At 39.1% G+C, this 27,314-nt stretch overlaps 1 protein-coding gene across 5 annotated transcripts in view; it reads left to right on the top strand.

The window, feature by feature from the left end:
- The window catches only part of UAP1 (UDP-N-acetylglucosamine pyrophosphorylase 1), a 38,839-nt gene extending 13,407 nt beyond the window's left edge, over positions 1–25,432 (top strand). For 3 of the 5 annotated variants that reach the window (XM_021926293.2, XM_017948845.2, XM_021926312.2), the window contains 9 exons: positions 2,577–2,781; positions 5,189–5,364; positions 7,059–7,231; positions 13,530–13,723; positions 14,730–14,870; positions 16,140–16,328; positions 18,542–18,592; positions 23,277–23,343; positions 24,771–25,432. In XM_021926293.2, coding sequence (XP_021781985.1) covers positions 2,577–2,781; positions 5,189–5,364; positions 7,059–7,231; positions 13,530–13,723; positions 14,730–14,870; positions 16,140–16,328; positions 18,542–18,592; positions 23,277–23,343; positions 24,771–24,863 — 1,289 coding nt within the window. In that variant the 3' untranslated portion in view covers positions 24,864–25,432. The remainder of the gene's footprint in view (positions 1–2,576; positions 2,782–5,188; positions 5,365–7,058; positions 7,232–13,529; positions 13,724–14,729; positions 14,871–16,139; positions 16,329–18,541; positions 18,593–23,276; positions 23,344–24,770) is intronic. The other 2 variants (XM_021926301.2, XM_021926310.2) reach the window with 2 other exon arrangements.
- Positions 25,433–27,314: the final 1,882 nt, after the last annotated feature.

Below are 27,314 nucleotides of genomic sequence, written 5' to 3' on the forward strand. Positions count from 1 at the left end.
CTCCCGGGTTCAAGCAATTCATCTGCCTCAGCCTCCCGAGCAGCTGGGATTACAGGCGTGCACCACCACACCCAGCTAATTTTTGTATTTTTAGTAGAGATGGGGTTTCACCATGTTGGCCAGGTTGGTCTTGAGCTCCTGACCTCAGCTGATTCACCCACTTTGGCCTTCCAAAGTGTTGAGTGTGAGCCACTGCACCCGGCCGGGTTTAGTTTTCTTTATGTTGTTGACCTACTAATGTATTAGCTTTAAGAAAACCCAGTATGTCAAAAACAAAGCACAAAGTTGGTAAATGAAATAAACCCACATTACCTAAGGATTTTAAAATAATAATTGATAGTTGCCGTCACTGACTGCGTCCTCTGACTTCACATACAACTGTGGGCAGTGGCCAGGTTTGTTCACAAAATTTCTAAGAATTCTAATGAAAGTATGAAACTCAGAAAACAAGAACAAAACTGTTTACCATGGCTTTAATTTTATAGTTTTTCTAGCTTGCCAGAAACCCAGTTTCCACATAGCCTCTTCTCACCAACTACTGTGCCTTGTGGTACTGAGACTGTCCACTTTTGAATGATGAGATCAGTCTTAGGAATGGATTATGGCAAGATTTTTTTTTTTTTTTTAGATTCAGACTAGAGCTCCTTTGTAGTTTTTGTGGTTACATTTATTTGCATTTGGATCTCAAATCATCTTGAATTTATTTTGGTTTGAAGAATAACATTTTTATTCAAACATTATGCTTGATGACTACTTATTGCTGAATATTCTACTGGCAAAAATTGACAGGCTTCCAGACTAAAGAAATAAATCAGTAGTGAAGATAGTCTGAGTCTTATATTCTTCTGAGCTGGTATAGATGGCCCATTTTTTAAAAAGACATTTTATTTATTTATTTATTTTTGAGACAGAGTCCCACTTTGTTGCCCAGGCTGGAGTGCAGTGGCACGATCTCGGCTCACTGCAACTTCGGCCTCCCGGATTCAAGTGATTTTCCTGCCTCAGCCTCCTGAGTAGGTGGGATTACAGGTGCCTGCCACTGTGCCTAGCTAATTTTTGTATTTTTTGTAGAGATGGGGTTTCGCCATGTTGGTTAGACTGGTCTCGAACTCCTGACCTCAGGTAATCCTCCCGCCTTGGCTTCCCAAAGTGCTGGGATTACAGGCGTGAGCCACTGTACCCGGCCTACAAAAGGCATTTTAATAAATTAATATATATTTACATGTAATAAAATGCACTAGTTTTACCTTTTGGTTTTGTTTTGTTTTTGAGACAGAGTCTTACGGTCACCCAGGCTGGAGTGCAGTGGTGCAGTCTTGGTTCACTGCAACCTCCGTCTCCTAGGTTCAAGCAATTCTCATGCCTCAGCCTCCTGAGTAGCTGGGATTATAGGCATGCACCACCATGCCTGGCTAATTTTTGTATTTTTAGTAGAGATGGGGCTTCGCCATGTTGGCCAGCCTGGTCTGGTCTTGAACTCCTGGCTTCACATGATCTGCCTGTCCCGTAGTTTTATGCTTTTGTGTTTTTTTTGAGTCTCACTCTGTCACCCAGGCTGGAGAGGAGTGGCGTGATCTCGGCTCAGTGCAACCTCCGCCTTCTGGGTTCAAGCAGTTCTCCTGTTTCAGCCTACAGGTGTGTACCACCATGCCCGGCTAATTTTTGTATTTTTATTAGAGATAGGTTTCACCATGTTGGCCAGGCTTCTCTTGAACTCCTGACCTCAGGTGATCCACCTGCTGCGGCCTCCCAAAGTGCTGGGGTGAGCCACTGTGCCCAGCCAATTTTATGTTTTAACAAATATATACCCATATAACTACCATCCCAATCAACATAAGCGTATTTCCATCACCCTACAAAGACTTCTGATGCCCATTGCAGGTGATACCCCAGGCTCATTCTGTTGAGTTGGGTTTCAAACTAGAAATCCTAACTTCAGAGCCTGAGTTCTCACCTATTATACTTTACTGCTTTCCTAACTGAAGATTTATTTTCTTTATATTGCTTACCTGCTATATTTGCATGCTCATTGATTATTTATTATAGGCTGGGGTAATTTGATAGTGTCATCATTCATCCTGAAACTTTGGTATTTTCTTTATTTTATCTTTTCTTGACTTGCCACATCAATCAGTCATCAAATTTTTGCGAAACCTTTATAATATCTCTTGCTTCTTACCTCCTGACATTATCAGCAAAAATATTTAGTTCATTAAAATACATCGTTCATCGTTTGGTGTTCTGTTGGGTTATGTAAATTTAATTGTTTTAATAATAGAAAAGTTTTTATTAGCAAGGTAGTCATCCACGATTCTATGTAGATTCTGTGTTCTCTGTGCCTTACGTCGATAAGCCCCTATCTTGTTATTTCAGTCCCATGTGATCAATAAAACAGCAAGCAGCCTTTGGTCCAAGCCAGATTCTCCACCTGTACCCTAAATCAGCAAATGACCTCAGGACAAGGCAGCTGTATAGCCTTACTTCCCTTTTGATGAGTCTTTGCTGCTACCTATGTATATTTAATACTAAAGTGTTGAATTGTAGAGGTTTTGTGATACAAGTGTTTTCTTTTCTAGGACTTTTCCAGATTTCTCAGAATAAAGTAGCAGTTCTTCTTCTAGCTGGTGGGCAGGGGACAAGACTCGGCGTTGCATATCCTAAGGGGATGTATGATGTTGGTTTGCCATCCTGTAAGACACTTTTTCAGATTCAAGCAGAGCGTATCCTGAAGCTACAACAGGTTGCTGAAAAATATTATGGCAACAAATGCATTATTCCGTGGTAAGATACGTCTCATTATTGGAGTGTGTCTGAACATATATTGTTTTATAATATTCAAAATGCATATATACACTTTATTCACTCGCAGACATTTTACTTGTTACTGAAGATTTTCTTGGGAGGTGTAATTTACTATATATGTTAAAAGTGATATATATTATTGCTTGGTAGATGACCACTATTGACTTCATAAGCAATACGTACTCACGACCAACTTTTACATTCCTAACTGAGTACCTTAAAGTACTCAGTGAGCTCTCTGCATCTAGAAACTCTTATTTTCAAGTACCAAGTTATTTAGCTCTCCCACATCCACCTGTGCCTCTTCCACATACACACCAGGTTTGGCTGACTGCGTCCTCTGCCTCCCGGGTTCAAGCGGTTCTCCTGCCTCAGCCTCCCGAGTAGCTGGCATTACAGGCGCCTGCCACCACACCTGGCTAATTTCTGTATTTTTAGCAGAGATGGAGTTTAACCTTGTTGGTCAGGCTGGTCTTGAACTCCTGACCTCATGATCTGCCCGCCTCAGCCTCCCAAAGTGCTGAGATTATAGGCATGAGCCACTGTGCCTGGCTGTTTTTTTTTTGTATTTTTTGTAGAGACAGGGTTTCACTTGTTACCTAGGCTGGTCTCAAATTCCTGAGCTCAAGCGATCTGCCTGCTTCGACCTCCCAAAATGCTGGGATTACAGGTGTGAGCCACTGTGTCCAGCCAGTGTTAGTTTCCTAAGTACCAAGAGATTACAGAAGATCCTGCTCTGCTTTTTACAAGTTTTTGGTTCAGCTCTTTAATCTCTTTCCCCGAGCAGTTTTGGAAGTTACCGTGTTTTGAGGGGAAAATCAGCTGTGTGTTTGAAGCCCCCCAAGTCCCTATCTTGTTATTTCAATCCCATGTGATCAACAAAAGCTCCACTAGTTTCTGTCCCCCAGCAGCCTTTGGTCCAAGCCATATTCACCACTAGCCTGTACCCCAAATTAGCAGATGCCCTCAGGACAAGGCCTCAGTTCCTTTTGAAAGATTCTGTCTCTGGACTTACAGTTCCAATCTATTTTGCCTCTGAAGCTCTCTGATGCCTTTAAAAATCTGCTTTTTGTAATTTTCCTAGCTTTTCTAGCTCTTCTTACCGCAAGTACTGGCCTGCTGTGAACTGTTTGGTTCATCTTGATTCCTGTGGGGAATTTGGAGGAACATCTGTGTTCTAAGTGGCCAGCATTCTACTTACAGCCCTGGCCTCCTACTATCGTGTCGAATTTTCTTCTCTTTCTTCCATCTCCTCACAACTCAGAATTTCTGTTCTTATGCAGAGAAGTTTAGCCACTTCTTTTGTCGTCTTCTAAATATATCCAAACCTTTTGTACCTAAAGTTCAAAATATCCAGGATAATTTGTTAAACAGACAGATATCTCCTGTGGTATGAAATTATACCATTTTGTTTATTCTTTTAACAAATATTAATTGAGTGTCTGTTTCTAGGTGTTGAGGATAAATCGTAACCAAAATAGGCAAAAATCCCTTCTTATTTGTAGTTTACATTCTAGTAAGGGCAAAAGCTACCGCAGTCACTAATTATAGTTTTAGATATTATTTTCTTCTTCTTCTCCGCACTAGCATGGGTTGACTTTTTGTGACAACAGAAAGTATAATTATACTTTTATGATTTTTAAATGGAGGGTTAGCAGAGCCCAGATTGCATTTCAAATTTCAATAAAAGGAACCCCAAGAGATCATTAAACTGTATTACAGTTACCCTTTTCTTCCTATTTATTCAGAATAGGCTTTTCAAATTTAAAATACACTTTCACAGAGTTCCAAAATGTTTCCGTAAGCCGTTTTATAGGTTCTCTGGAAGGAGTTATGTTTAGTATGTTTAATATTGTTAAGTAGATTTATTTCATACCTAAGAGTTGATGAAATTACTGAAAGAAATTTCCCTTGGGAAACAGCTAATGAATGTGTCTTACCGAAGAAAAATATGAAGGAAGTCAAAATAATAAGCAAGTACTTTCTTTTTTTTTTTTTGAGACAGAGTCTCACTCTGTCGCCCAGGCTGGAGTGCAGTGGCCAGATCTCAGCTCACTGCAAGCTCCGGCTCCCGGGTTTACAACGTTCTCCTGCCTCAGCCTCCCGAGTAGCTGGGACTGCAGGCGCCCGCCACCTTGCCTGGCTAGTTTTTTGTATTTTTTTAGTAGAGACGCGGTTTCACCATGTTAGCCAGGCTGGTCTCAATCTCCTGACCTCGTGATCCGCCCGTCTCGGCCTCCCAAAGTGCTGGGATTACAGGCTTGAGCCACTGCGCCCAGCCAAGCAAGTACTTTCAAAGGTATCTTTAGCTTAGGAAATAGACAAAACTTTATTTCCCTAGTCCACCTAGCACGATTGCTTAGAAGATCTAATTTTCTCTTGTAAGGTATATAATGACCAGTGGCAGAACAATGGAATCTACAAAGGAGTTCTTCACCAAGCACAAGTACTTTGGTTTAAAAAAAGAGAATGTAATCTTTTTTCAGCAAGGAATGCTCCCCGCCATGAGTTTTGATGGGAAAATTATTTTGGAAGAGAAGAACAAAGTTTCTATGGCTCCAGGTTTGTAATCATCCTTATTTAATGGTGACTAGAAAGGGTAACAACCTAAATCATCAAATGTTGATTTGCTTTTTAACATGGTGATTTGGGTATTTAAACATTAATATGTATGTGTTTTTTGCAGCTTGGAAATAATTTAAAAAGATGAAAATGCCCGTTGGTGGAATGGATACTTTTTTTATACTTTTTTTATACTTGCTGTTGATGTCTGCTCTGTAATGGAGCAATTTGAGGAACATTCAGGGTATTCATTCTCTATAACAAGTATTTTATTTTATTTTTTATTTTTTAAATTTTTGAGACAGAGTCTCACTCTGTTGCCCAGGCTGGAGTGCAGTGGCGCAATGTCGGCTCACTGCAGTCTCTGCCTACTGGGTTCAAGTCATTCTCCTGCCTCAGCCTCCTGAGTAGCTGGGATTACAGGCACGTGCCACCATGCCCGGCTAATTTTTTGTACTTTTTTTAGAGATGGAGTTTCGCCATGTTGGCTAGGCTGGTATCCTGACCTCAAGTAATCTACCTGCCTTGGCCTCCCAAAGTGCTGGGATTACAGGTGTGAGCCACTGTGCCTAGCCATATAGCAAATATTTTCTATATACTGCAATGTTCATGGCTACATTATTTATTATAGTAAAAACTTGAAACCATATGCTATTTAATAAATGAGAGGTTAAATTAAGTTTATAAATAGCATTAATTCTTAAATAGCATTAAAATAATTGGTGGCATTAAATGAAAAACATTATTTCAGTAGGTTAAATAAGAGAATGCAAAATGAAAAACTGCATACAGTCTATGATTAGGGCCACTGCTTTGCACAGTTCCAGATAGTGCATACACATCGTGGTTTGTTAATGGGACCCACTAGAATGGGACAGTGTATTGCCTGTGTAGCCACATTCAGTGACCTTGAGTACAACGTCAATCTATAAAAATAGACCTCCTGACAGATTTATATTTATGTGAATCTGTACTTGGAGGAAAGGCTGAAAAGAAATTAATGGTATTAACAGTGGTGCTCTCTAGATGTAGGCTTTTATTTCATCTTAATTCTTTTGGTTAATGGAAGAGTTACTATTCTTAGCTGTATTTTGTGAAATTGTCTAATTTTTCATCACTTAAGCTATGGCTAAGGTTGTTATTGGACAAAGTACATTAAAGCAGCATTATAAATAGATGGAGAAAGAAGAGGTTTTATTTATATCTAGTTTAAATCACCTTAGGCCTTCTTATCAGTCTATTTTTTTAACACATGATTTGATATAAAATACTTACATATTTTTATTTTTGACATGGGTGAAATTCTTAGCGTCAGAGTTATAAATACAGAGCTAACTTATATCATACAAACGTTAATAAAGCTTGATATGAAATAATCATTGCCTGATAAAGGATTTTATATCATACAATATATTACTAAAAGGGGCTGAGTTAAAAAGAAAGATATGGTTTTTGGGGTTGCCTGATCTTACACTGATAGTGTTATTCTCTGGATACTTAATGCTAAGTAACCTTCAAAATCCTATAGTTTAATTTTTTTGAAACCTGATTCCTTCCTTATGGATGTTCACTTTTCTTGCCTTTGTAAAGTGAATTTTGGTTTTTAGGGATCTTGACCCTAGTTTGGAAGCAATCTTTGTGTTGCCTTTATAATGGATTTTTATGTGCTACTAATGAGCTATTTTGTTTTCCAGATGGGAATGGTGGTCTTTATCGGGCACTTGCAGCCCAGAATATTGTGGAGGATATGGAGCAAAGGGGCATTTGGAGCATTCATGTCTATTGTGTTGACAACATATTAGTAAAAGTGGCAGACCCACGGTTCATTGGATTTTGCATTCAGAAAGGAGCAGACTGTGGAGCAAAGGTAATGCCTTTCTCAACTATGGTGAGGCTTTTGATGGTCTTTCTCTGTCATATATGCATTCCAGAATTCAAACCAAGTTTATTAGGGTGATTTGAATATTTTAGAACCATTTATCTCTCTAAGGTAACTAAACGGTCCTACACCTACTTTTTTCCTTAAATTGGCAAGACTTGATTCTAGAAGTAATGTTGTATACTTACCAATCACAGGTAAGAGTTTAAAGTATGTGAGGAGGATTTGTAAGTACTTGGGAAAGTGGTCATCACTAGACCTGGGTTGGATTCATTAATACCAAATTGTGTTCAATCAGATTAACCCAACTTTTTTCCTGTGACAAAGTTATTGGAGTAGGAAAGGAAAATGTGGTAGAAATAACAGATTTAGACTTCCTAAGTCAGGTGACAAGGTATCTGATGATGTTCTTTCAAATAATTTGGAAATAGGTAAGTTGGGCATAAGGACAATTAAAGAGACGAATACTTGCTTGAATGACCACACACAGACTGATACTAAGTTGGAGGGAGGTTTGTAATGATATGTAATGATTCTGTTCTTGGCATTGTACTTTTCAACATGTTTTTAGTTGTATAGATGGTATGTCTTTATGGTAGCAAAAAAATATGTATTATAGCTAGAAATAGACAGCAAACATGCAAACCTTTAAAAACACTTTGGAAGACTTAAAAATATTGATATAAACATTACTAGAAGTCTGTAAAGGTATCCATTCTCATCAAAAACAGTATAATACAATCCCAGTCAAAATCACAGTGAGACTATTTTGGGGACACTTGACAGAATGATTGCAAAGTTTAGAATAAACATGTAAAGGTGGCCAGGAAAATGTTGAAAAAGGATGAAGATAAGCGTGGAAAGGGGGCCAAAGACAATATATCAAGCATTAAAAGGAATTGTAAATTAAAAGAGTGTGGTACTAGAACCAGAATAGAATGACAGATTAATGAAAATAATGTAGGTCAGTCAGAAACACATCTGTGTATGTATAAGAAGAACACATTTGATAAAATATGGCATTTCAAATCAGTGGAGGAAATTAATGAAATAACTGGCTAACAATAAAGTAAGATCTCTCTGTCAAAGTTCATACAAATATCAATTTTAGGTGAATTACAGTTAAGTATTTTAAAATGAAGCCATAAAGGTATTAGAAGAAAATTAGAATAATTTTACAATTGTGATGCAAAGGGAAGACCTTTCTACCAAAAGCAGTAACTATATAGACTTCTGACAAAAACAAATTAGATTTCAAATTATTTTGAAATATCTGTATTTAAAAAGAAGATCTGCCAAAGAAGTGATTTCTCTCAAAGTTAATCTAGAAATTTTATGCAAAGTCACATCTGAAGCTGAAATCTTAAATTTACTGATACAAGTTTTGAAAGATTAAGCTGATGGACCTAATAAGCCTCCTCTGGACTCTGAAAATAAGAGTTGGTTTAGTTCATTTATTTAAGACTTCTGTATACCCTGTGAGTATCTGAACTGTATTTTTTTTTTTTTTTTTTCGAGCCACAGACTCACTGTGTCATCCAGGCTGGAGTGCAGTGGCAGGATCTTGGCTCACTGCAACCTCTACCTCCTGGGTTCAGGTGATTCTCCTGCCTCACCCTCCCCAGTAGCTGGGATTATAGGTACACGCCTTCCACTTGGTGTCACTCTTTTTTTTTTTTTTTTGAGACGGAGTCTTGCACTGTCGCCTGGGCTGGAGTGCAGTGGCATGATCTCAGCTCACTGCAACCTCCGCCTCCCAGGTTCAAGCAATTCTCCTGCCTCAGCCTCCTGAGTAGCTGGGATTATAGGCACTCACCACCAGACCCAGCTAATTTTTTTGTATTTTCAGTAGAGACAGGGTTTCACTATGTTGGCCAGGCTGGTCTCGAATGCCTGACCTCATGATCCACCCGCCTCGGCCTCCCAAAGTGCTGGGATTACAGGCGTGAACCACTGTGCCCGGCTGGTGTCACTCTTTTTTTCTAAAATAGAAACTTAAAATTTTACTGTTACGAGCTTCAGAACCAATTTAAACTTTATGCAGTCAGAGAGTGTTCAACCTGGAAGGGACCCCAGAGATCATCTGGTCAACCCCTTTGATCTCAGAAATGAGAATCCTGAGTTCTAGTACTTTGTTTATTTATTTATTTGATAGGGTCTGGCTGTGTTGCCTAGGCTGGAGTGCAGTGATGTGATCTTGGCTCACTGCAACTTCTGTCTCCAGGCTCAAGCAATTCTTCTGCCTCAGCCTCTGGAGTAGCTGGTACCACGGGCATGCACCACCATGCCTGGTTAATTTTTTTGGGTCTTTTTGTATTTTTAGTAGAGACAGGGTTTCTCTATGTTGCCCAGGCTGGCCTTGAACTTCTGACCTCAGGTGATCTGCCCACTTTGGCCTTTTGCTGGGATTACGAAGTGGTCAACACCCAGCCAGAGTTCTGGTAGCACCTGGAGCCAGGCTCAGGGTTTTTTTTTTTTGAGACAGAGTCTGGCTCTGTGGCCAGGCTGGAGTGCAGTGGCGGATCTCCAGCTCACTGGCTCAGCCTCACAGGATTCCAGCATTCTCCTTGCTCAGCTGCTCCCGGTAGCTGGGACCACAGAGGCCTGCCACCTGGCCCAGCTAATTTTTTGTATTTTTAGTAGAGGCAGGGTTTCACCGTGTTAGCCAGCATGGTCACCGATCTCACTGACCTCGTGATCCTTGTCTCGGCCTCCCCAAAGTGCTGGGATTACCAGGCTTGGAAAGCCTGCAGCGCCCGGCCTCAAGGTTCTTTATCACATTAGCAGAGCCAGGATTAGAGTTCGTGTTTCCCAACTTCCTAGTCTTATATTATATTACATTATAGACCCATACTCTTTAGATTAGTTAAGTTTTTGCTGACAGCTCAAAAATCTTTAAACTGGTGTGCTGACTTTTGTGAGTACACTAATCATGCAAAGATGCAAGTGTTGTCACTCCTCTCCATTACCTGTGGACTCTGTAGGGTAAATCCAGACTGAGTCTTGCAAAGACACTCACTGTTTAGTCCTGTGTCTGGCATGTAATGTAGTAGTCACTTAGTGAATGAATAAGTAAATATTCAGATGGAACCAAAATATAACTAGACTGGCATATATTAAAATCTTTTAGAAATGTTAGAAGCCTTTTATGTTATTGCTCCCCTGCCCTTTTAAAATAAGAAAATCAAAGCATTAAAATATGTGTTTTAAAACATGTAAGTTAGGGGATGATTCATACTGTGGTAGTAGAATTATTTGCAGTACTTTATTTTTATTGTATTTATTTATTTTGAGACAGGGTCTCACTCTGCCACCCAAGCTGGTGTGCAGTGGCATTATCATGGCTTCAGTGCAGCCTCGACCTCCTGGGTTCAGGTGATCCTCTCACCTCAGCCTCCTGAGTAGCTGGGACTACAGGCACCCGGCACCATGCCTGGCTAATTTTTGTCTTTTTTGTAGAGATGGGGTTTTGCTATGTTGCCCAGGTTGGTCTTGAAATCCTGGGCTCAAGCAGTATGCCTGCCTGAGCCTTCCAAATTGCTGGGATTACAGGTGTGAGTCATTGTGCCTGGCCTGCAGTACTTTAATAGGCCCCTGTCTTGGTGCATTAAGTATTTTTTATGGAGTGAGGAACATGAGAAAAGACTGAAAGAGTGAGGTAATTTGCAGAAGTGCAAAGTTAAAAAGGCAGGAACCATTATTTATTGAAGATCATTTTGTAAAGCAATTATAGTAACTCTGAGGTGAAAGTGTTATTTTGTACTCAGCTTTTCTTTCAGCTCACTACAACCTCTGCCTACCGGGTTCAAGTGATCTTCCTGCTCAGTCTCCCAAGTAGCTGGGATTACAGGCATGTGCCACCACACCTGGCTAATTTACCATGTTGGCCAGGCTGGTCTTTTAACTCCTGATCTCAAGTGATCCACCTGCCTTGGCCTCCTGGAGTGCTGGGATTATAGGTGTGAGCCACTGCGCCCCGCCCTGGACTCAGTTTTTCCAGATTAAACTTATGAAATAATGAGTAAACCTTTTAAGTTTGTACTGTATATGTTTTCTTTGTGTGGTTTTTTTTTTTTTGAGATGGAGTCTTTCTCATTTCGTCCAAGCTGGAGTACAATGGCGCAATCTTGGCTCACTGCAATCTCCACCTCCCAGGTTCAAGTGATTCTTCTGCCTCAGCCTCCCAAATTGCTGGGATTACAGTGCCTGCCACTATGCCTGGCTAATTTTGTTTTAAATTTTCAGTAGAGATGGGGTTTCACAATGTTGGCCAGGCTGGTCTTGAACTCCTGACCTCAGGTGATCTACCACCTCAGCCTCCCAAAGTGCTGAGATTACAGGCGTGAGCTACCACCACCCGGTCTAAGCTTTATATCTTTTCTGTATAATATAAATTGATTCCCACTTCATGCAGTTTACAAATGCTTTCTTCTGTAATGTAGACTTTGATAATATTTGGAGGTTCATAGTTGCCATAGAAGTAAACCTTTGGGAAATGTAAAATGTGAATATGCACATTTTTATTTTTATGGCTGGTTGGGAGTAGGCATATATAGCGGTGATTGGAAAATAAACTTGTGTGTGTTAAAAAAAAAAAAATGAGAATAAGGGGAATCTATCCCAAATTCCCTGCCTAGTAAAGTACTGACTGTAGGTAAAGTACATGAAGTAAGAGGTGGTGATGGGTTGGTAGATAAGAATTATAAATAGGCCCCTGATTGATTTAAATGATTTACTGAATAATGTTCCCCTTCAGTTTAATCTAATTCCTTGGTAGAAAGTTTCTTTTCATTAAGAACTGTGTTCCTTACAGGGTGGCAAACAGTGAACCACACAGCAGGCTTACTTATCCAGCAGCTCTGCCTCACCCAGCTAGACTCAGTGCCTATATCTCTAATTGCTGTGTAAACGAAGTTCTCAATAGTGCCTTTAGTTTTCTGGATGAGACTGCTACTGACTGTGTTTATTTTAAGAAATCAGTTGTTGAAGAAAAGTTTTAACTTTATTAATATAATTTCATGTCCACTTAGGATAGACTTGTCAAATTGTTTTAAACATATTTTGAAGCATGCTGAATTGATAATTGGACAGGACAAATAAAACAATACCTTCAAATAAATATGTATTTTTGAGACAGGGTCTTACTCTGTTGCGCAGGCTGGAGTGGAGTGCAGTGGTGCAATCACGTTTCACTGTAGCCTCAACCTCCCCAGACTCAGGTGATCCTCTTGCCTCAGCCTCCCTAGTAGCTGAGACTCCAGCATGCCACCATGCCTGGCTAATTTTTTTATTTTTTAAATAGAGACCAGGGTTTCACCTTGTTGCCTAGGTTGACAAATATTTTTTATTGTTTGATTCTTTGGTTGGATATTTATCTCATCTGAACCTTGATTTTATATTGTTCATTGTATATAGTTGTTTTATAATTTTCTTGTAAACACTTAAGTCAGTGATGTGTGGGATTAGTGTGGTGGCACACCAAAATCACCTGTGAGGTTTTTAAAAATTACATATTCTTACATTTTCCCTCTGATTTTAGTATGCCCTCTTTTCTCAGCTCCCCATCAGCCCAGAGCCTTTGATAAATTGTCACATCACTGGTTTTCAAAAATAATTTTTTGAAATGTAGAATCACTTATTTCAAACAAAATTGAGTATACAAAACAGATAAATATGGTTGAGTTTTCTCATTAAAGTTGGAGTGGGAGGCTAGTGACCTGCCTGCTCTAAACCCCTTTACCTGCTGCTCAGAAAAATGCCATATTCACTAATGAAAATTAAAGAAATGCTATTTTCAAATGAAATATTGGGCAATAGAAAATGAGAGACAAAATGCCTAACTTAGGTCTTTTGTCTTGTGAATCCCAGAGAAATTTCATTTTGTTTATTATCAAAGTAATTGAGTGTGGTTAAGGATAAATTAAACAAAAAGTACAAGATACATGGGGAATGTTGACTCCTGATTTAGTTATTCCCAGTCCAATGTGATTTACTCTGTGCTAGAGATATATATATATATATATATATATATATATGATGGAATTTCTAGCCCATGGTTTAGTTAGGTGATAAGTAGGAAGGAAATAATGTACCTCATTTCCGGTTGGAAAGTGCCTGTCAGGGTATATAAAGATGGATAGTTGATTGTCTAAAGTTAAAGATTCTTCTTGGCTTTATACCTTTTCGTGTAAGCAAAGTTGTAAATGTCATCTTTGACAATGGCAAATCTCCAAAGAAACATTTAATTCCATTTCTTTCTCTACTGTTGTCTTTCTTTGGTGGACAGGTGGTGGAAAAAACGAACCCTACAGAACCAGTTGGAGTGGTTTGCCGAGTGGATGGAGTTTACCAGGTGGTAGAATATAGTGAGATTTCCCTGGCAACAGCTCAAAAACGAAGCTCAGATGGACGACTGCTGTTCAATGCGGGGAACATTGCCAACCATTTCTTCACTGTACCATTTCTGAGAGATGTTGTCAAGTATGGGCAAGATGGAGCCTTTTAAAATTATATTTATTGTTAATCAGAAACTAAGACACTTGAGAGGGACGCAGATACCCCAAATCCATATCCCACAGAATTCATCTTTCCCGAGGATCACTTATCAAATGGACATGTATCTCATGTTGTGATTGTTTTTAGTAAGATGTATTGTAAGGTGGGAATCATCGGAGCCCATTCCCCAGCACATTAATGGGAGGCCAAAGCATTTCACCCTTCTCACCTTCCCACCCCCAACTATGTGCTAGGTTCTGTTGAAGCAAAGAATAAGAAATGAAATTTTCTTTACCACAACTGTGAGCTTTTAAAAAATACAGATATTCACCCTACACCAACTGAATTAGAATTTCAGGAGGTGGGTTTGGGGCATCTGTATTTTTAGGAAGCTGTCCTCAGAGTTCTAATTCAGCTGATTCCCAAGCTGGCATTTAGGAACTAGTGTGCTAAAGAATAAAGAAAGAACTTGACACCTGCATGAAAATCAGTGGGTAGTGCTACAAAGGATAAAATAAGAGCTATTTTATCCTACCATAGTTTTAAATGAAGGACATTCTCACTATCAATTTCACTTAGCTTTTAGACATTCAAGATGACTGTCTACTTTTTAAAAAGTTAATACACCTTACTTTATCCAGTTCCAGAATATTTCCCATTCTATGCCATTTGTAGCTGGGTTTTTGTTTCATCCATAGTAACTTAATGCATTTTTTAATGTACACATATACAGTTTTAAGGCATTTGTAATGAATATAGTTTTAATGCACATGTACACAGTTTTAGTGGAGACCGTTATTTGATTTTTTAAAAAATAGATGATTTGGGGAAAGCTATTCATTTACTATTTAAATATGAACTGAAACTTAAATGCTCTTCACTTTGAAAATCTTAGTATTGGTTGTTGACACATTTGCTCCTGAGTGTTATAAGATTTTCTGGCATTTGAAATCTGAAACATGATTATATCTTTTCTCCTCCTACTTCTTAGTGTTTATGAACCTCAGTTGCAGCACCATGTGGCTCAGAAGAAGATACCTTATGTGGATACCCAAGGACATTTAGTTAAGCCAGACAAACCCAATGGAATAAAGATGGAAAAATTTGTCTTTGACATCTTCCAGTTTGCAAAGTATGCTTTGAATAGTACCAGTAAGGTTAAATAAATGTCTTAAAATGCTGCTTTTCACTCTCTTAGGCATGAAACTGTTTTCAGGAAACATTTGATAGCACATATCTCACATGGCATTTTGATTGTGAGTATGCAGTCTAGATTCATTATGGTTCTCTAGAATAAAACCAGGAGTGTGATCTGAGTTGCCTATGAGTACAACATTTTTTTTTTTAATCATCTAGTTTCTGGCTTCTATAAAGTTTTTTTTTTCATATATATATATTTATTAAATGAGATGGGTTCTTCCTATGTTGAGCAGGCAGGTCTCAAACTCGCGGCCTCAAGTGATTGTCCCATCTCGGCTGCGCAAAGTGCTGGGATTACAGGCTTGAGCCACTGTGCCCCGCCTTGGTCTCCTGTAAAGTTGTTAAAGTCGTTTATTTTGGATGAGAAACTGAAAAGGTTAAGATAAAGAATTGACCCGTTTTGTATTTAGGATATCTTTTTACTGCCCTGTGAATAAATGTTTTAGTAAACATGTTTTTAGATTATATAGTTTTCTATAAAGATCACATTTGGTGCTGAGATGCTTGTCTCAGAATTTGATGAGTGCAAAAATGAGGAAGACAAATAAGCTGTATAAAATTAATGCGTGGTGGCTCATGCCTGTAATTCCAGCAGTTTGGGAGGCTGAGGCGGGTGGATGACTTGAGGCCAAGGAGTTGGAGACCAGCCTGGCCAACATGGTGAAACACCGTCTCTACTAACAGTACAAAAATTAGCCGGGCGTGGTGGTGCATGCCTGAAGTCCCAGTTACTCAGAAGGCTGAGGTGAGAGAATCTCTTGAACCCAGGAGGTGGAGGTTGCAGTGAGCTGAGATTGCACCACTGCAGTCCAGCCTGGGTGACAGAGTGAGACTCTGTCTCAAAAAAAAAAAACATAAATAAATAAAATGAAATTAATCTTTCCATTTCTAAATCATCTTTTTTGCCTGTTTTTTTTTTCCCCCAGAACAGGCACTAATGTGATCTTTGTACGTTAGGATTCCTAATCTTTCTGACTTAAGATGAACTGTTCTATAGTTGAGGGGGGAAATGATTTCTCATTTTGCATCGAGAAAGAAAATTTCAACTTTCTTTAGTCCAAGGATGAGCAATATTTTATTCATCATTCAAATTGGAATAGGAAAGCCTATTGTTGAAGACCAAAGGCTTAGCTATGTTAAGGGGTTAGAAGCTGTGTATGCAGTTTCATAATAAAGAGGTCTTTATATGGTTTTGCTCTAGGAAGTTTGTGGTGTATGAAGTATTACGGGAAGATGAGTTTTCCCCACTAAAGAATGCTGACAGTCAGAATGGGAAAGACAACCCTACTACTGCAAGGCATGCTTTGATGTCCCTTCATCATTGCTGGGTCCTTAATGCAGGGGGCCACTTCATAGATGAAAATGGCTCTCGCCTTCCAGCAATTCCCCGGTAAGTCAGTATCTTTTCTCTTTTGTATGGATGCTTTCTTGGACTTTTCCTCCTCTTGGACTACTTTCTCTCTCTCTCTCTGTATTCCTAGATCTTTTTTAAAAAACAAAGTGTTAATGTGTGAATAGTTCCTGTTGTGAAATAACACTAGCTTTGCCTATTACAAAGAGAATGATTGTTTTACTTTCTTGTGAAGAGGAGTCTTTCAAATCTCTTTCTTTAATTTTTATTTTTTGGAAACAATGCCACCATGACAGCAAAAAGACTTCTACTAAATAACGATCAGAAGATTTTTTTTGTTTTGGTGTGCCATATGGTTAAAGCCCATCGGTAACACTCTGTTCCACAGGGCAAGTCCTTCAGCCACAGAGGATTGGTTGTTGCTGCCCTTATATCTGTGGCCTCACTACTATTTTTTTTTTTTTTTTTTTTGAGACAGAGTATCGCTTTGTCACCAGGCTGGAGTGCAGTGGCGCAATCTCAGCTCACTGCAACCTCCACCTCCTGGGTTCAAGCGATTCTCTTACCTCAGCCTCCCAAGTAGCAGGGACTACAGGTGCACACCACCACACCCAGCTAATTTTTGTATTTTTATTAGAGATGGGCTTTCACCTTGTTGGCCAGAGTGCTGTTGATGTCCTGACCTTGTGATCCGCCTGCCTTGGCCTCCCAAATTGCTGGGACAGGCGTGAGCCACTGGGCCCAACTGACCTCACTACCATTAATAATACTGTCTGTGAGACCCACTCATAGCCCCACCAACCCCAGGCTACCTACAAATTGTAGTCCCATGGCAGTTTTCACTGTCGCACTTTCAGGTCACTGAGGAAGATGTGTAGAACAGAAGTAAATATCAATTACATTCACTGATACTTTAGAAATGGCCTTGGTTTTGAGCAGTTAAAAAAAAGAAGGTATTGTAGCAATTTAAATCCAAGGTAAAATACTTTCCAGCTAAATCTGTTTTTGTTTGTTTGTTTGTTTTTTGGAGCCAGAGTTTCGGTCTTGTCACCCAGGCTGGAGTGCAATGGCACAATCTCTGCCCACTGCAACCTCTGCTTCCTGGGTTCACGTGAGTCTCCTGCCTCAGCCTCCCAAGTAGCTGGGGTTACCCTCGCCTGCCGTAATGCCTGGCTAATTTTGTATTTTTAGTACAGACAGGATTCCACCATGTTTGTCAGGCTTGTCCCGAACTCCTGACCTCAGGTGATCCACCTGCTTTGACCTCCCAAAGTGCTGGGATTACAGGCGTGAGCTGCCATGTCTGGCCAGTCCTTTTCGTTTTTAAGACAAGGTCTTGCTCTGTCAGCCAGGCTGGAGTGCAGTGGCGCGATCTCGGCTCACTTCACCTCCTGGGCTTAAACAATACACCCGCCTCGGCCACCCAAAGTGCTGGGATTACAGGTGTGAGCTATTGTGCTCAGCCTAAATCTTGTATTTTATGATGAAACCTTCACTGGCACCTAGAATTTCCTCTTCTGAATCATCTGGTATATCCGTACTTATGTAAAAAGCATTCTGCCATTTAATTTATATTCCTAACGGATAAGTTGGCTGGCTGCAAGAATGCCTCAATAAATGTTAAAATATTGGGCTAGGTGTGGTGGTTCATGCCTGTAATCCCAGTATTTTGGGAGACTGAGGCAGGTGATTACCTGAGGTCAGAAGTTCAAGACCAGCCTGGCCAACGTGGTGAAACCCTGACTCTACTAAATCTACAAAATTAACTGGGCATGGTAGCACACGCCTGTATCCCAGCTACTTGGGCGGCTGAGGCAGGAGAATTGCTTGAACCCAGGAGGGAGAAGTTGCAGTGAGCTGAGACTGTACCGTTGCACTCCAGCCTGGGTGACAGGGTGAGACTCCATCTCAAGAAAAAATAATAAAATGTTAGAGAACACATTGGAATTTACTAGTACGTAACTGGTTTTATAAGAAGCAGCAGTGGTAGCTTTCATCTCCCAGTCCAAGGCCACTTTTGGGCTCTGTATTGGTCAACAAGCTTGCTCTTGGCATGTCACGTTGTCCTCATGTTTCATCTTTGGCCATTGAGTTTTATTTTGATTTTTTTTAACCCCCTTTTGGTCTCTTGGGACAAATTTATGATTTACCATAAATACATACCATTCAATCAAGTATATTTTGCAACTCCATTTCATTGTTATTGTTTGATTTGCTTCCATTCCCATTAATGCTTATTTATTCCCACATAGCAGTGCTACAAATGGGAAGTCAGAGACCATCACAGCTGATGTCAATCACAAGTAAATATACCAGCCTGCCTACAGTGCATGGTGATGGGGCTGTGCTTCCCTCCATACTAACTGGCATCGTAGTTTAGTGCTCTGCCTTTTGGGGGTCTGGAGGGAGGATGGTTGAAGCTTTGGTGTGGGTGCACTGCTTACTTGGTGGCAGGTATCTCTCTGGATAACACTAACTCAGAATCTTGTTGCATGCTGGAAATGGGGAGCATGCTTTACTAAAGAATCTGATCACAGGTGTTAGAACTGGAACTGACAAATTTTAGATGATAGATAAGATCCAGAGCAGGTTACAGGTCAGGGAGAACACATTTTGCACCTTTAACATAAGCTTGTACGGGATTAAAAATACCATTCTGAAGATGTGTCTTGTGGAATTGGGTGTAGGCTGTCAGTATAAAGGCTAATTGTTCCTGTCGTGTTTGATGGCCCTTGATATGGTGAAAACTGTTCTGTTGATTTATTCTCACACTAATAACTCCCCTTTTTGGTCACTGCATTAATTTTAGTCAGTTACTATCTTGCTTCTAAAGAATCTTTTAATCTTAATGGCAGATCATTTTTAGTTAGATGTAACACATATCCTCTCCCATCTAGGTACTGACAGAGTTTGGAAAAGCAGTTATCTTTATAGTTTAAGAGACAGCTTGGTGTTATTGTTACACGTTGAAAGTTAAAGTTTTTAAGGTTGGGTGCAGTGGCTTACGCCTTTAATCCCAGCACTTTGGGAGGCCAAGGCGGGTGGATTTTCTGAGGTCAGGAGTTGGAGACCAGCCTGGCAAACATGGCGAAACCTCATCTCTACTAAAAATACAAAAATTAGCTAGTGTGGTGGTGCACACTTGTTAACTAGCTACTCAGGAGGCTCAGGTGGGAGAATCACTTAAACCTAGGAGGCAGAGGTTGCAGTGAGCTGAGATTGCACCACTGTACTCCAGCCTTGGTGACAGAGCAAGACTCCATCTCAAAAAAAAAAAAAAGAAAAAAAAAGTTTTTAAGGTAATTTGGGAAATATATGTAGGGCAAAAGATCTGGAGATGGAAGTTGTCTCAGAAATAGAGTAGCACTGACATCAATGTCACCCAAGTGCTTTTTCCTGTTTGTGCCATTCCTCTGCCCAAATTCCTGTGAATGTCAATGTTTCTGGGATGTGACTCTGTAAACAAGGAAGTGGACTTAAACATCTGATCAATTTCTTACAGGTGCTGTAGATCAGTGGTCCCCAACCTATTTTGGCACCAGGGACTGGCTTTGTGGAAGACAAATTTTCCACGGTCTTGGGGTGGTGAGGGTGGTTTCAGGATGATTCAAGCACGTTATATTTATGGTATACTTTATTTCTATTATTATTACATTGTAATGAAGTAATTATACAACTCACTGTAATGTAGAATCAGTGGGAGCCCCAAGCTTGTTTTCCTGCAAATAAATGGTTCCATTTGGGGATGATGGGAGACATCATCAAGCATTAGATTCTCATGAGGAGCATACAGCCTAGATCCCTTACATGGGCAGTTCACAATAGTGTTCACATTCTTATGAGAATCTCTTGCTGCCACTGATCTGACAGGAGATGGAGCTTAGGCAGTAATGTGAGTGGTGGGGAGCGTGTGTAAATACAGATGAAGCTTTACTCACTTGCCCACTGCTCATCTTCTGCTGTGTGGCCCAGGTCCTAACAGGCCACAGAGTAGTACCGGTCCATGGCCCAGGGGTTGGGGACTGCTGCCACAGATGGCTATTGTCCCTCATGCCTTGAGAACTGTATGCAGATCCCTTTGTCACTTTCTGTCTCATCCATCATTTTTAATATATGGAAGCAAACTGCTTTTATATTTAAAAAATAAAACTTTGACTAAATTTTTTTTGTCATTGAACCGTAGCTTTTAACCTAAGAGTGTAATAGATTCTTAATTATATAACTGAAGACAGCTACAGCATCTAGCTATCTTAGTTAAGATACAAAAAGCTTTAAACATTATTCTTACTCTTTTATTTAAAACCCCCCATCACCCAGTTTTCTTCATTTTAGCCGTTTGTAGAATAATTAAAGTGAAATAAAAGTTTGGCTTTAAATGATACCATGCACTGAAAAAGAGTTCCTGCATAATCCTTGGCACCAAAGGATGAACTCACACAGCTGAAGAAAATCATGTAATAGTGAGAGACGAAAAGAAAGTATATTATGTAAAAGAGGGAAGAAGCAGCTAGGAGTATTCTGAAAGAAGGGAAACAGCCATGCTGAGTTTTGACTCAGTATTATTTTTATTTCTCACCTTAATGCTTACTGAATAGTGTTAGCTACCAAAAGGATGCATGGCTAAAGAATTGTGGGGCAGTTGGTATATTGGGCTAATTTGCCTATATCCTGAGATTTTACATTTGGTGATGGTAGCTTCCGTTTTCCCTCCTTCAGGGCATCCAGTTTTGTTTGCTAAAGTTGACTCCTTAGTTTCTTGGGGTATCTTTGTGGTAGTAGAATGGAAGTTATATATTAAGGCCAGCTGTATATGTGTTTCTTGGGTTCACAACCACCTTCTGTTCCTGCTACACTGAATCCTTCGGGGTTTAGGTGGGACTGGGCTATATACATCTTATTAATGGGTGGGCCCTCATTTTTTCCTTGGCATGCCTACTCAAAATTCATTTGGTTTTGTATGACTTTGAGTTGCCCCAGAAGATCTGGACTAGACCTCTTGAGCTCTTGTGGTAGAATCTGGCACGTATGTAGAGAGGTGTGTGCCCTACTATACCTCCTCTTTTCCCTTCATTAGTTTGTCATCTGTCTATTTTCATAGTGTTATTTGTTCAGACAACAAGCATTGGTAGGCCTGCTCATAGGTTTATAGGTGCTGTTAGTATTCTAGGTGCTGAAGTATCTTATACAAGAGAAATAAGTCACTTCTTACAGCCTACTGGGATGTTCAAGATGCACATACATAAAAGTTAAGTAAATTTTCAGACAGTATGTGATTATGTGCCAAATGTGTGCTATAGCAATAATAACTCTAGGAGGCAGTGACTTAGCAGGTGTCTAATACATTTATTTTTTATTTATTATTGTTATTACTATTTTTGAGATGGTGTCTTCCTCAGTCGCCCAGGCTGGAGTGCAGTGGAGCGATCTCAGCTCATTGCAACCTTCGCCTCCCAGGCTCAAGCGATTCTCCTGCCTCAGCCTCCTGAGTAGCTGGGATTATAGATGCTCGCCTCCACACCCAGCTAATTTTTTGTATTTTTACTAGAGACGGAGTTTCACCATGTTGGCCAGGCTGGTCTTGCACTCCTGACCTCAGGTGATCTACCCGCCTTGGCCTCCCAAAGTGTTAGAATTACAGGCGTGAGCCACTGCGCCCAGCCACATTTATTTTTTATATGACTAAATGGATGGAGACAATTACTATGAAATGCAGTGGTCAAGAGAAGATTGGGGCTTGAGCCAAATCTTGGAGGATGGGTGTGGTTTTTATGGGACCATAATTGAGAATGACTTGGAATAATCCAAAGAGTGTGACTGGTCTGATTTGAGTGGAGAGTCTCAGGATAAGTAAGTTGAAGTAGGATAGAGAGTGCTTTGAATGCTAGAGAAAGGTTGACCTGTAGCTGAACTCAGAAGCCCTCTAGTTTTTATTCACTCCAGCAAAGTTTGAGACTATGTACTTAGGGAAAGAAAAGAAAGAGCTATGGTTTGACAAGAGACTAATATTTTTGTGCCCTGTGTCTTATTGGTAAGATTCTTGAAGCGGCAAGTAACAAAGAAGTCTGATGACTGCAAATGCATTGACTATTTATTGACTTTTGTGTTAGATAACGTAGAAATTCATTGCTATAAATGTTAGGTTGTGACCTAGATGAAGCAAATAGGGACTTTGACCTTGCTTTTGCTTGAGTGCCTTCTGCCTTAACTCTTTAGAAAGGGACTTTTGGTAACAGAGAAGTACTTTGAAACATACTGAATAAATCAGCTCAGTTAATCTAGAATATTTGGGATGTACAGAAAAACATGTACTGGGAAATAATTTAATTGTCCGATAGAACTTTCTGCAGTGAAGGAAATGTTGCATATCTTTGTTGTCCAATTTTGTAGTCATTGGGCATTCATGGCTTCTGAACCCTTGAAGTGTGATTGTTATGACTGAGAAACTGAATTTTAAATTTTAAATTAATTTTAAAAATTTTAACTAAGTTTAAGTAGCCCTGTGTGGCTATTGGCTTCTGTATTGGATAGTACAGCTTTAGAATGTTTGTCAACCTTAATAGTACCAAGGTAGTGGTGAGAATTAAAATGCAATATAAAGGGCTCCAGAGCACCTAGCACTGGGCTTGGCATATAGTATATACCTAGTAAGTAGTTGCCTTTTTATCAAATTGAAACTTGGAAATGGTAAAAAATGAAATGTAGGTAAGGGGACAGTGTATAAAAACTATAAAAACTAGTGAAGTGCTGTAAAGAGCTACCCATAATTATTGGCACTTGCCCCAAATAGTGTCCTTCTGACCTGAGAATTTCATATTAACTTAATCCTCAGGGAATTTAGTGATCATCAGGGTAGCATCTGTTCCATTCGTTTAACTGGAAGAATTGTTATCTGTAAGCTTCTCAGAGGAAAGTTGATGGTTTGTACTTTTGCTCCGGCAAGTAACATGGGAAGCAAAATCTTTAACACACATTTGTTTTTTTTCTTAGCTTGAAGGATGCCAATGATGTACCAATCCAGTGTGAAATCTCTCCTCTTATCTCCTATGCTGGAGAAGTAAGTCTGCTTTACTTTTTCCTCTATTCTTTGGCAAAGCTTTGTATATTTCAAAATAACGAAAAGGTGGATTTTAAATGTTCTCACCACAAAGAAAGGATAAGTATTTGAGGTGATAAGTATGTTAATTGGCCTTATTTGATTATTCTACAGTGTATACATGCATCGCATCATCACATTGTATCTCAAAAATATATACAATTTTTGTCAATTAAAAATGAAATAAAGTTGGGCACAGTGGCTCACTCCTGTAATCCCAGTACTTTGGGAGGCCGAGGCAAGTGGGTTGCTTGAGCTCAGGAGTTTGAGACCAGCCTGGGCAATATAGTGAGACCTTGTCTTTATAAATTAAAAAAAATAACAAAAAAAAGCAATAAAACTTTTTTAAAAAGTAGAATTCTGGCATTGTTTTATGTTTAAGTAGGGATGCCCTTAGAGAAGATGCAGCATTTTCTGATGGTCCTGCCCTGAGGAGCTCTTCCTGGGAATAAGTTGAGAAACTGCATTTGTTCTGAATTCTTCTCTTTGAGAATTCCTGTTATGGCTTTGCATCTATCCCATAAGTGAGTTAGTTGCCATTAACAGACATCTACAATAGCTAGTCCATTTCACCCACTCATTGAAATGCAGTAGGCTTTTGAAAAATATATAGTCACCCTTGTTTTTTAGATAAATCATCTGGCTTTTAAAAAATGCAATGTAACTTTTCTTTCAAGGAGTCTAGCTTGTTCATGTACTTAGTACTGTCCCTTTTGGGTGACAGTACTTGGGGATTTAGAGGTCTCTACTCTTTTAATTATGTAATATTTTTCCTGGAGATCTTTGTATTGCTTTGTTGTAGCATTAGAGACAACTTTCTTGCTTAGAAAGTTAACTCTATTGGCTGCTTGTGGTGGCTCATGCCTGTAATCCCAGCACTTTGGGAGGCCAAGGCAGGTAGATCATTTGAGGTCAGGAGTTCGAGACCAGCCTGGCCAACATGATGAAACCCTGTCTCTACTGAAAAATACAAAAAATTAGACGGGTATGGTGGCAGGCGCCCGTAGTCCCACCTACTCAGGAGGCTGAGGCACGAGAATTCCTTGAACCTGGGAGGTGGAAGTTGCAGTGAGCAGAGGGGTGAGACTCCTCCGTCTCAAAAAAAAAAAAGTTAATTTTGTGAGAGGTGATTGTAGGAAAAATGATTATCATCTTATTAACTGTAGAAATGATAATCAGAGTAATTTTCTTTTTATATTTTTGTTTTGTGCTTTTACAAGTCAGTCATTAAGTCTACTCTAAAACGTATATTAAATAGATTTTAACTTTTATGTTCTACATCTCAACCTTTTTTGGCATTTGTGCTTTAAATCATCATTATAGCAAGTCCAGTATTGCATGACAAGTGCAGATTTTCTAATTGTGTTTCATTTCAATCCTCTTTTTAGGGATTAGAAAGTTATGTGGCAGATAAAGAATTCCATGCACCTCTAATCATCGATGAGAATGGAGTTCATGAGCTGGTGAAAAATGGTATTTGAACCAGATACCAAGTTTTGTTTGCCACAATAGGAATAGCTTTTATTTTTGATAGACCAACTGTGAACCTACAAGACCTCTTGGACAACCGAAGTTTAAATATCCACAGGGTTTTATTTTGCTCGTTGAACTCTTACAGCTATTGCACACTTCCCAAGATCCAGATGACTCAACTGCAGATAGCATTTTTATGATTCCCAACTCATTGAAGGTCTTATTTATATAATTTTTTTCCAAGCCAAGGAGACTATTGGCCATCCAGGAAATTTTGTACAGCTGAAATATAGGCAGGATGTTCAACATCAGTTTACTTGGAGCTGGAAGCATTTGTTTTTGAAGTTGTACATAGTAATAATATGTCATTGTACATGTTGAAAGATTTCTATGGTACTAAAAGTTTGTTTTATTTTATCAAACATCAAGCTTTTTTAAGAAAATAATTGGGCGGTAAAATAAATGTGTCTTCTTGTCCCTGGAGTGTCATTTGTACTTGAAGAAATTATTTCATTGAGAAAATATGAAACTTGGGAGAAACTTTAAGAGAATGCATAAAAACAAATCGATGATTCAATGAGGCTGCAGAGTCATAGAACTTCTTTCAGTGAATGTCTAACTTTGGGCTTTCTCTTCTTATCACTTTATAGTAGTAGCTCTCACTCAAAGATTATTTTGTTCCCCTCCCAAAGGGCCATTTGGCAATATCTGGAGATATTTTTGGTTGTGACAAGTGGGAAAGTGAAATGGTACCACTGGCATCTAATAGGGACTAGGGATGTCACTAAACATCCTACGATACACAGGACAGTCTCCTACGACAAAGAATTGTCTGGCCTAAAGTGTCAATGGTGTCAAGGTTGAGAAACCTTGTTTCAAATTACTCATTTACTCTGTTTTGCTCAAATATTTGGTGGCACTTAGGAATTCAAAAGAATATAGTTTCTGAATTTTCTGTGGCAGGCTATTCCAGTTTTTTGTTACTGTAATTGTTTTGGAGGATTAAAAAAAAAAAAGACAAAGGTGGTTCTTTAAATATGGGCCATAGATCATTGGTCATTAGTAAGGGTTCTGTGTGTCTAAAATGCTGTTTGTTTAAAAAGACTGAGCTTTTTAAATGCATCTTAAATAATATTTAAGTATTGACAAAAAGTATAAAAATGAACATCTGGATAAATGATTATGAAAATTACATCTAGAAAAGAGATGAATAAATTTTATTTTCCACTAACAAGTTGTCACAAGATAGGATGCCATTCATGGGGTGGGTCTTTTGTTTAAGGATCACTTTTTTTTTTTTTTGAAGAGCATGTGATGTTGATATCCATCAATCTTATCTAAAATTTTTTTTTTAACTAAGGCCTAAATTGTTCATTTAGCATATTTTCTATTTTATTTCAATAACAGCTCAATTTTGCTATTCTTATCTATTCTAGTTTTCAGAAAGATTAGTGAAGTTTGGCTTCTTTTTGAAATGAGCTCCAAACGGGTTGTAAGAATGGAATTGCAGAGTTTTTAGCTCCTGAATGCCAAAAACTGGTACTAATGGTGTGATCCATTTCTTTTTTTCTTGAACCTTGCTATTTCCACTGCTATTTCCGCCTGCTATTTCTTCTCCCCTTGTTATAAGAACATACTAGTGACACCATGAAAAGGGAAGAATGGAAGCCTGGGATTGTGTAGTGGTTTTGTTGGAGAGTAGCGATGGCTGGGGAACATTGGGTAGTTAAGAACAAACTGAGAGCCTCTGAACCATGGAATGATGAGGTGATAGCATTATGTATCTTTATAAGTTCTTGTTAAATAATTGTCACAATTCAGAAAATATAGAATTGGGTAAAATGTTTATGAAAATAAAAGCTAGAATAATTTGGCAGTAACAGTATAGAATTTATGTGAGAGCTGATAGTCATTTTGAGTCTGGCTTGATTGGCTGGCTGTGATTTAATAACTTTTTTGATAGTCACAAGTCAACATAGAAGCCCAATGGGTATGTTACTTGAATATTTGATTTTTGTTCAATTTCCCTCTTACCTCTCAAATTTAATCCAGTTTTGATGTCCACAAAGGAATTATTAGTGACATCTATTGGAAGACAAAGAAAAATTACAGTTTTCAACTTCTACCTCTTCTATTCCTGGAAGTTTTGGCATTTATTGGTAATTTTGATTTTATTTCTAATTCCAGCTTACTGTTGCTAACTTTTCCTCTTTATTCATCATAGTACAGTCAGATTTCAGTTATCCGGGTAAAAAGAGGGAAGGAAAAAGCATGCATACTCTAGAAGAGTGACTAAAACACAAATCGTTCAGTTAGTTTGGAAATCTGTTTTTCTGTTGGCCAACGTGGACGTTTTTGCAATTCATGGTCCTATTTTGAACCCTGGTTTAGGAAATACATACTGGGAAGTGATGAATGAATGAGTTAGCCAATAAGGACTGAGTGCTTGCTTGTCATGT

Source organism: Papio anubis, chromosome 1 (genome assembly GCF_008728515.1).
Source record: "Papio anubis isolate 15944 chromosome 1, Panubis1.0, whole genome shotgun sequence".
Taxonomy (NCBI): Eukaryota; Metazoa; Chordata; class Mammalia; order Primates; family Cercopithecidae; genus Papio; species Papio anubis.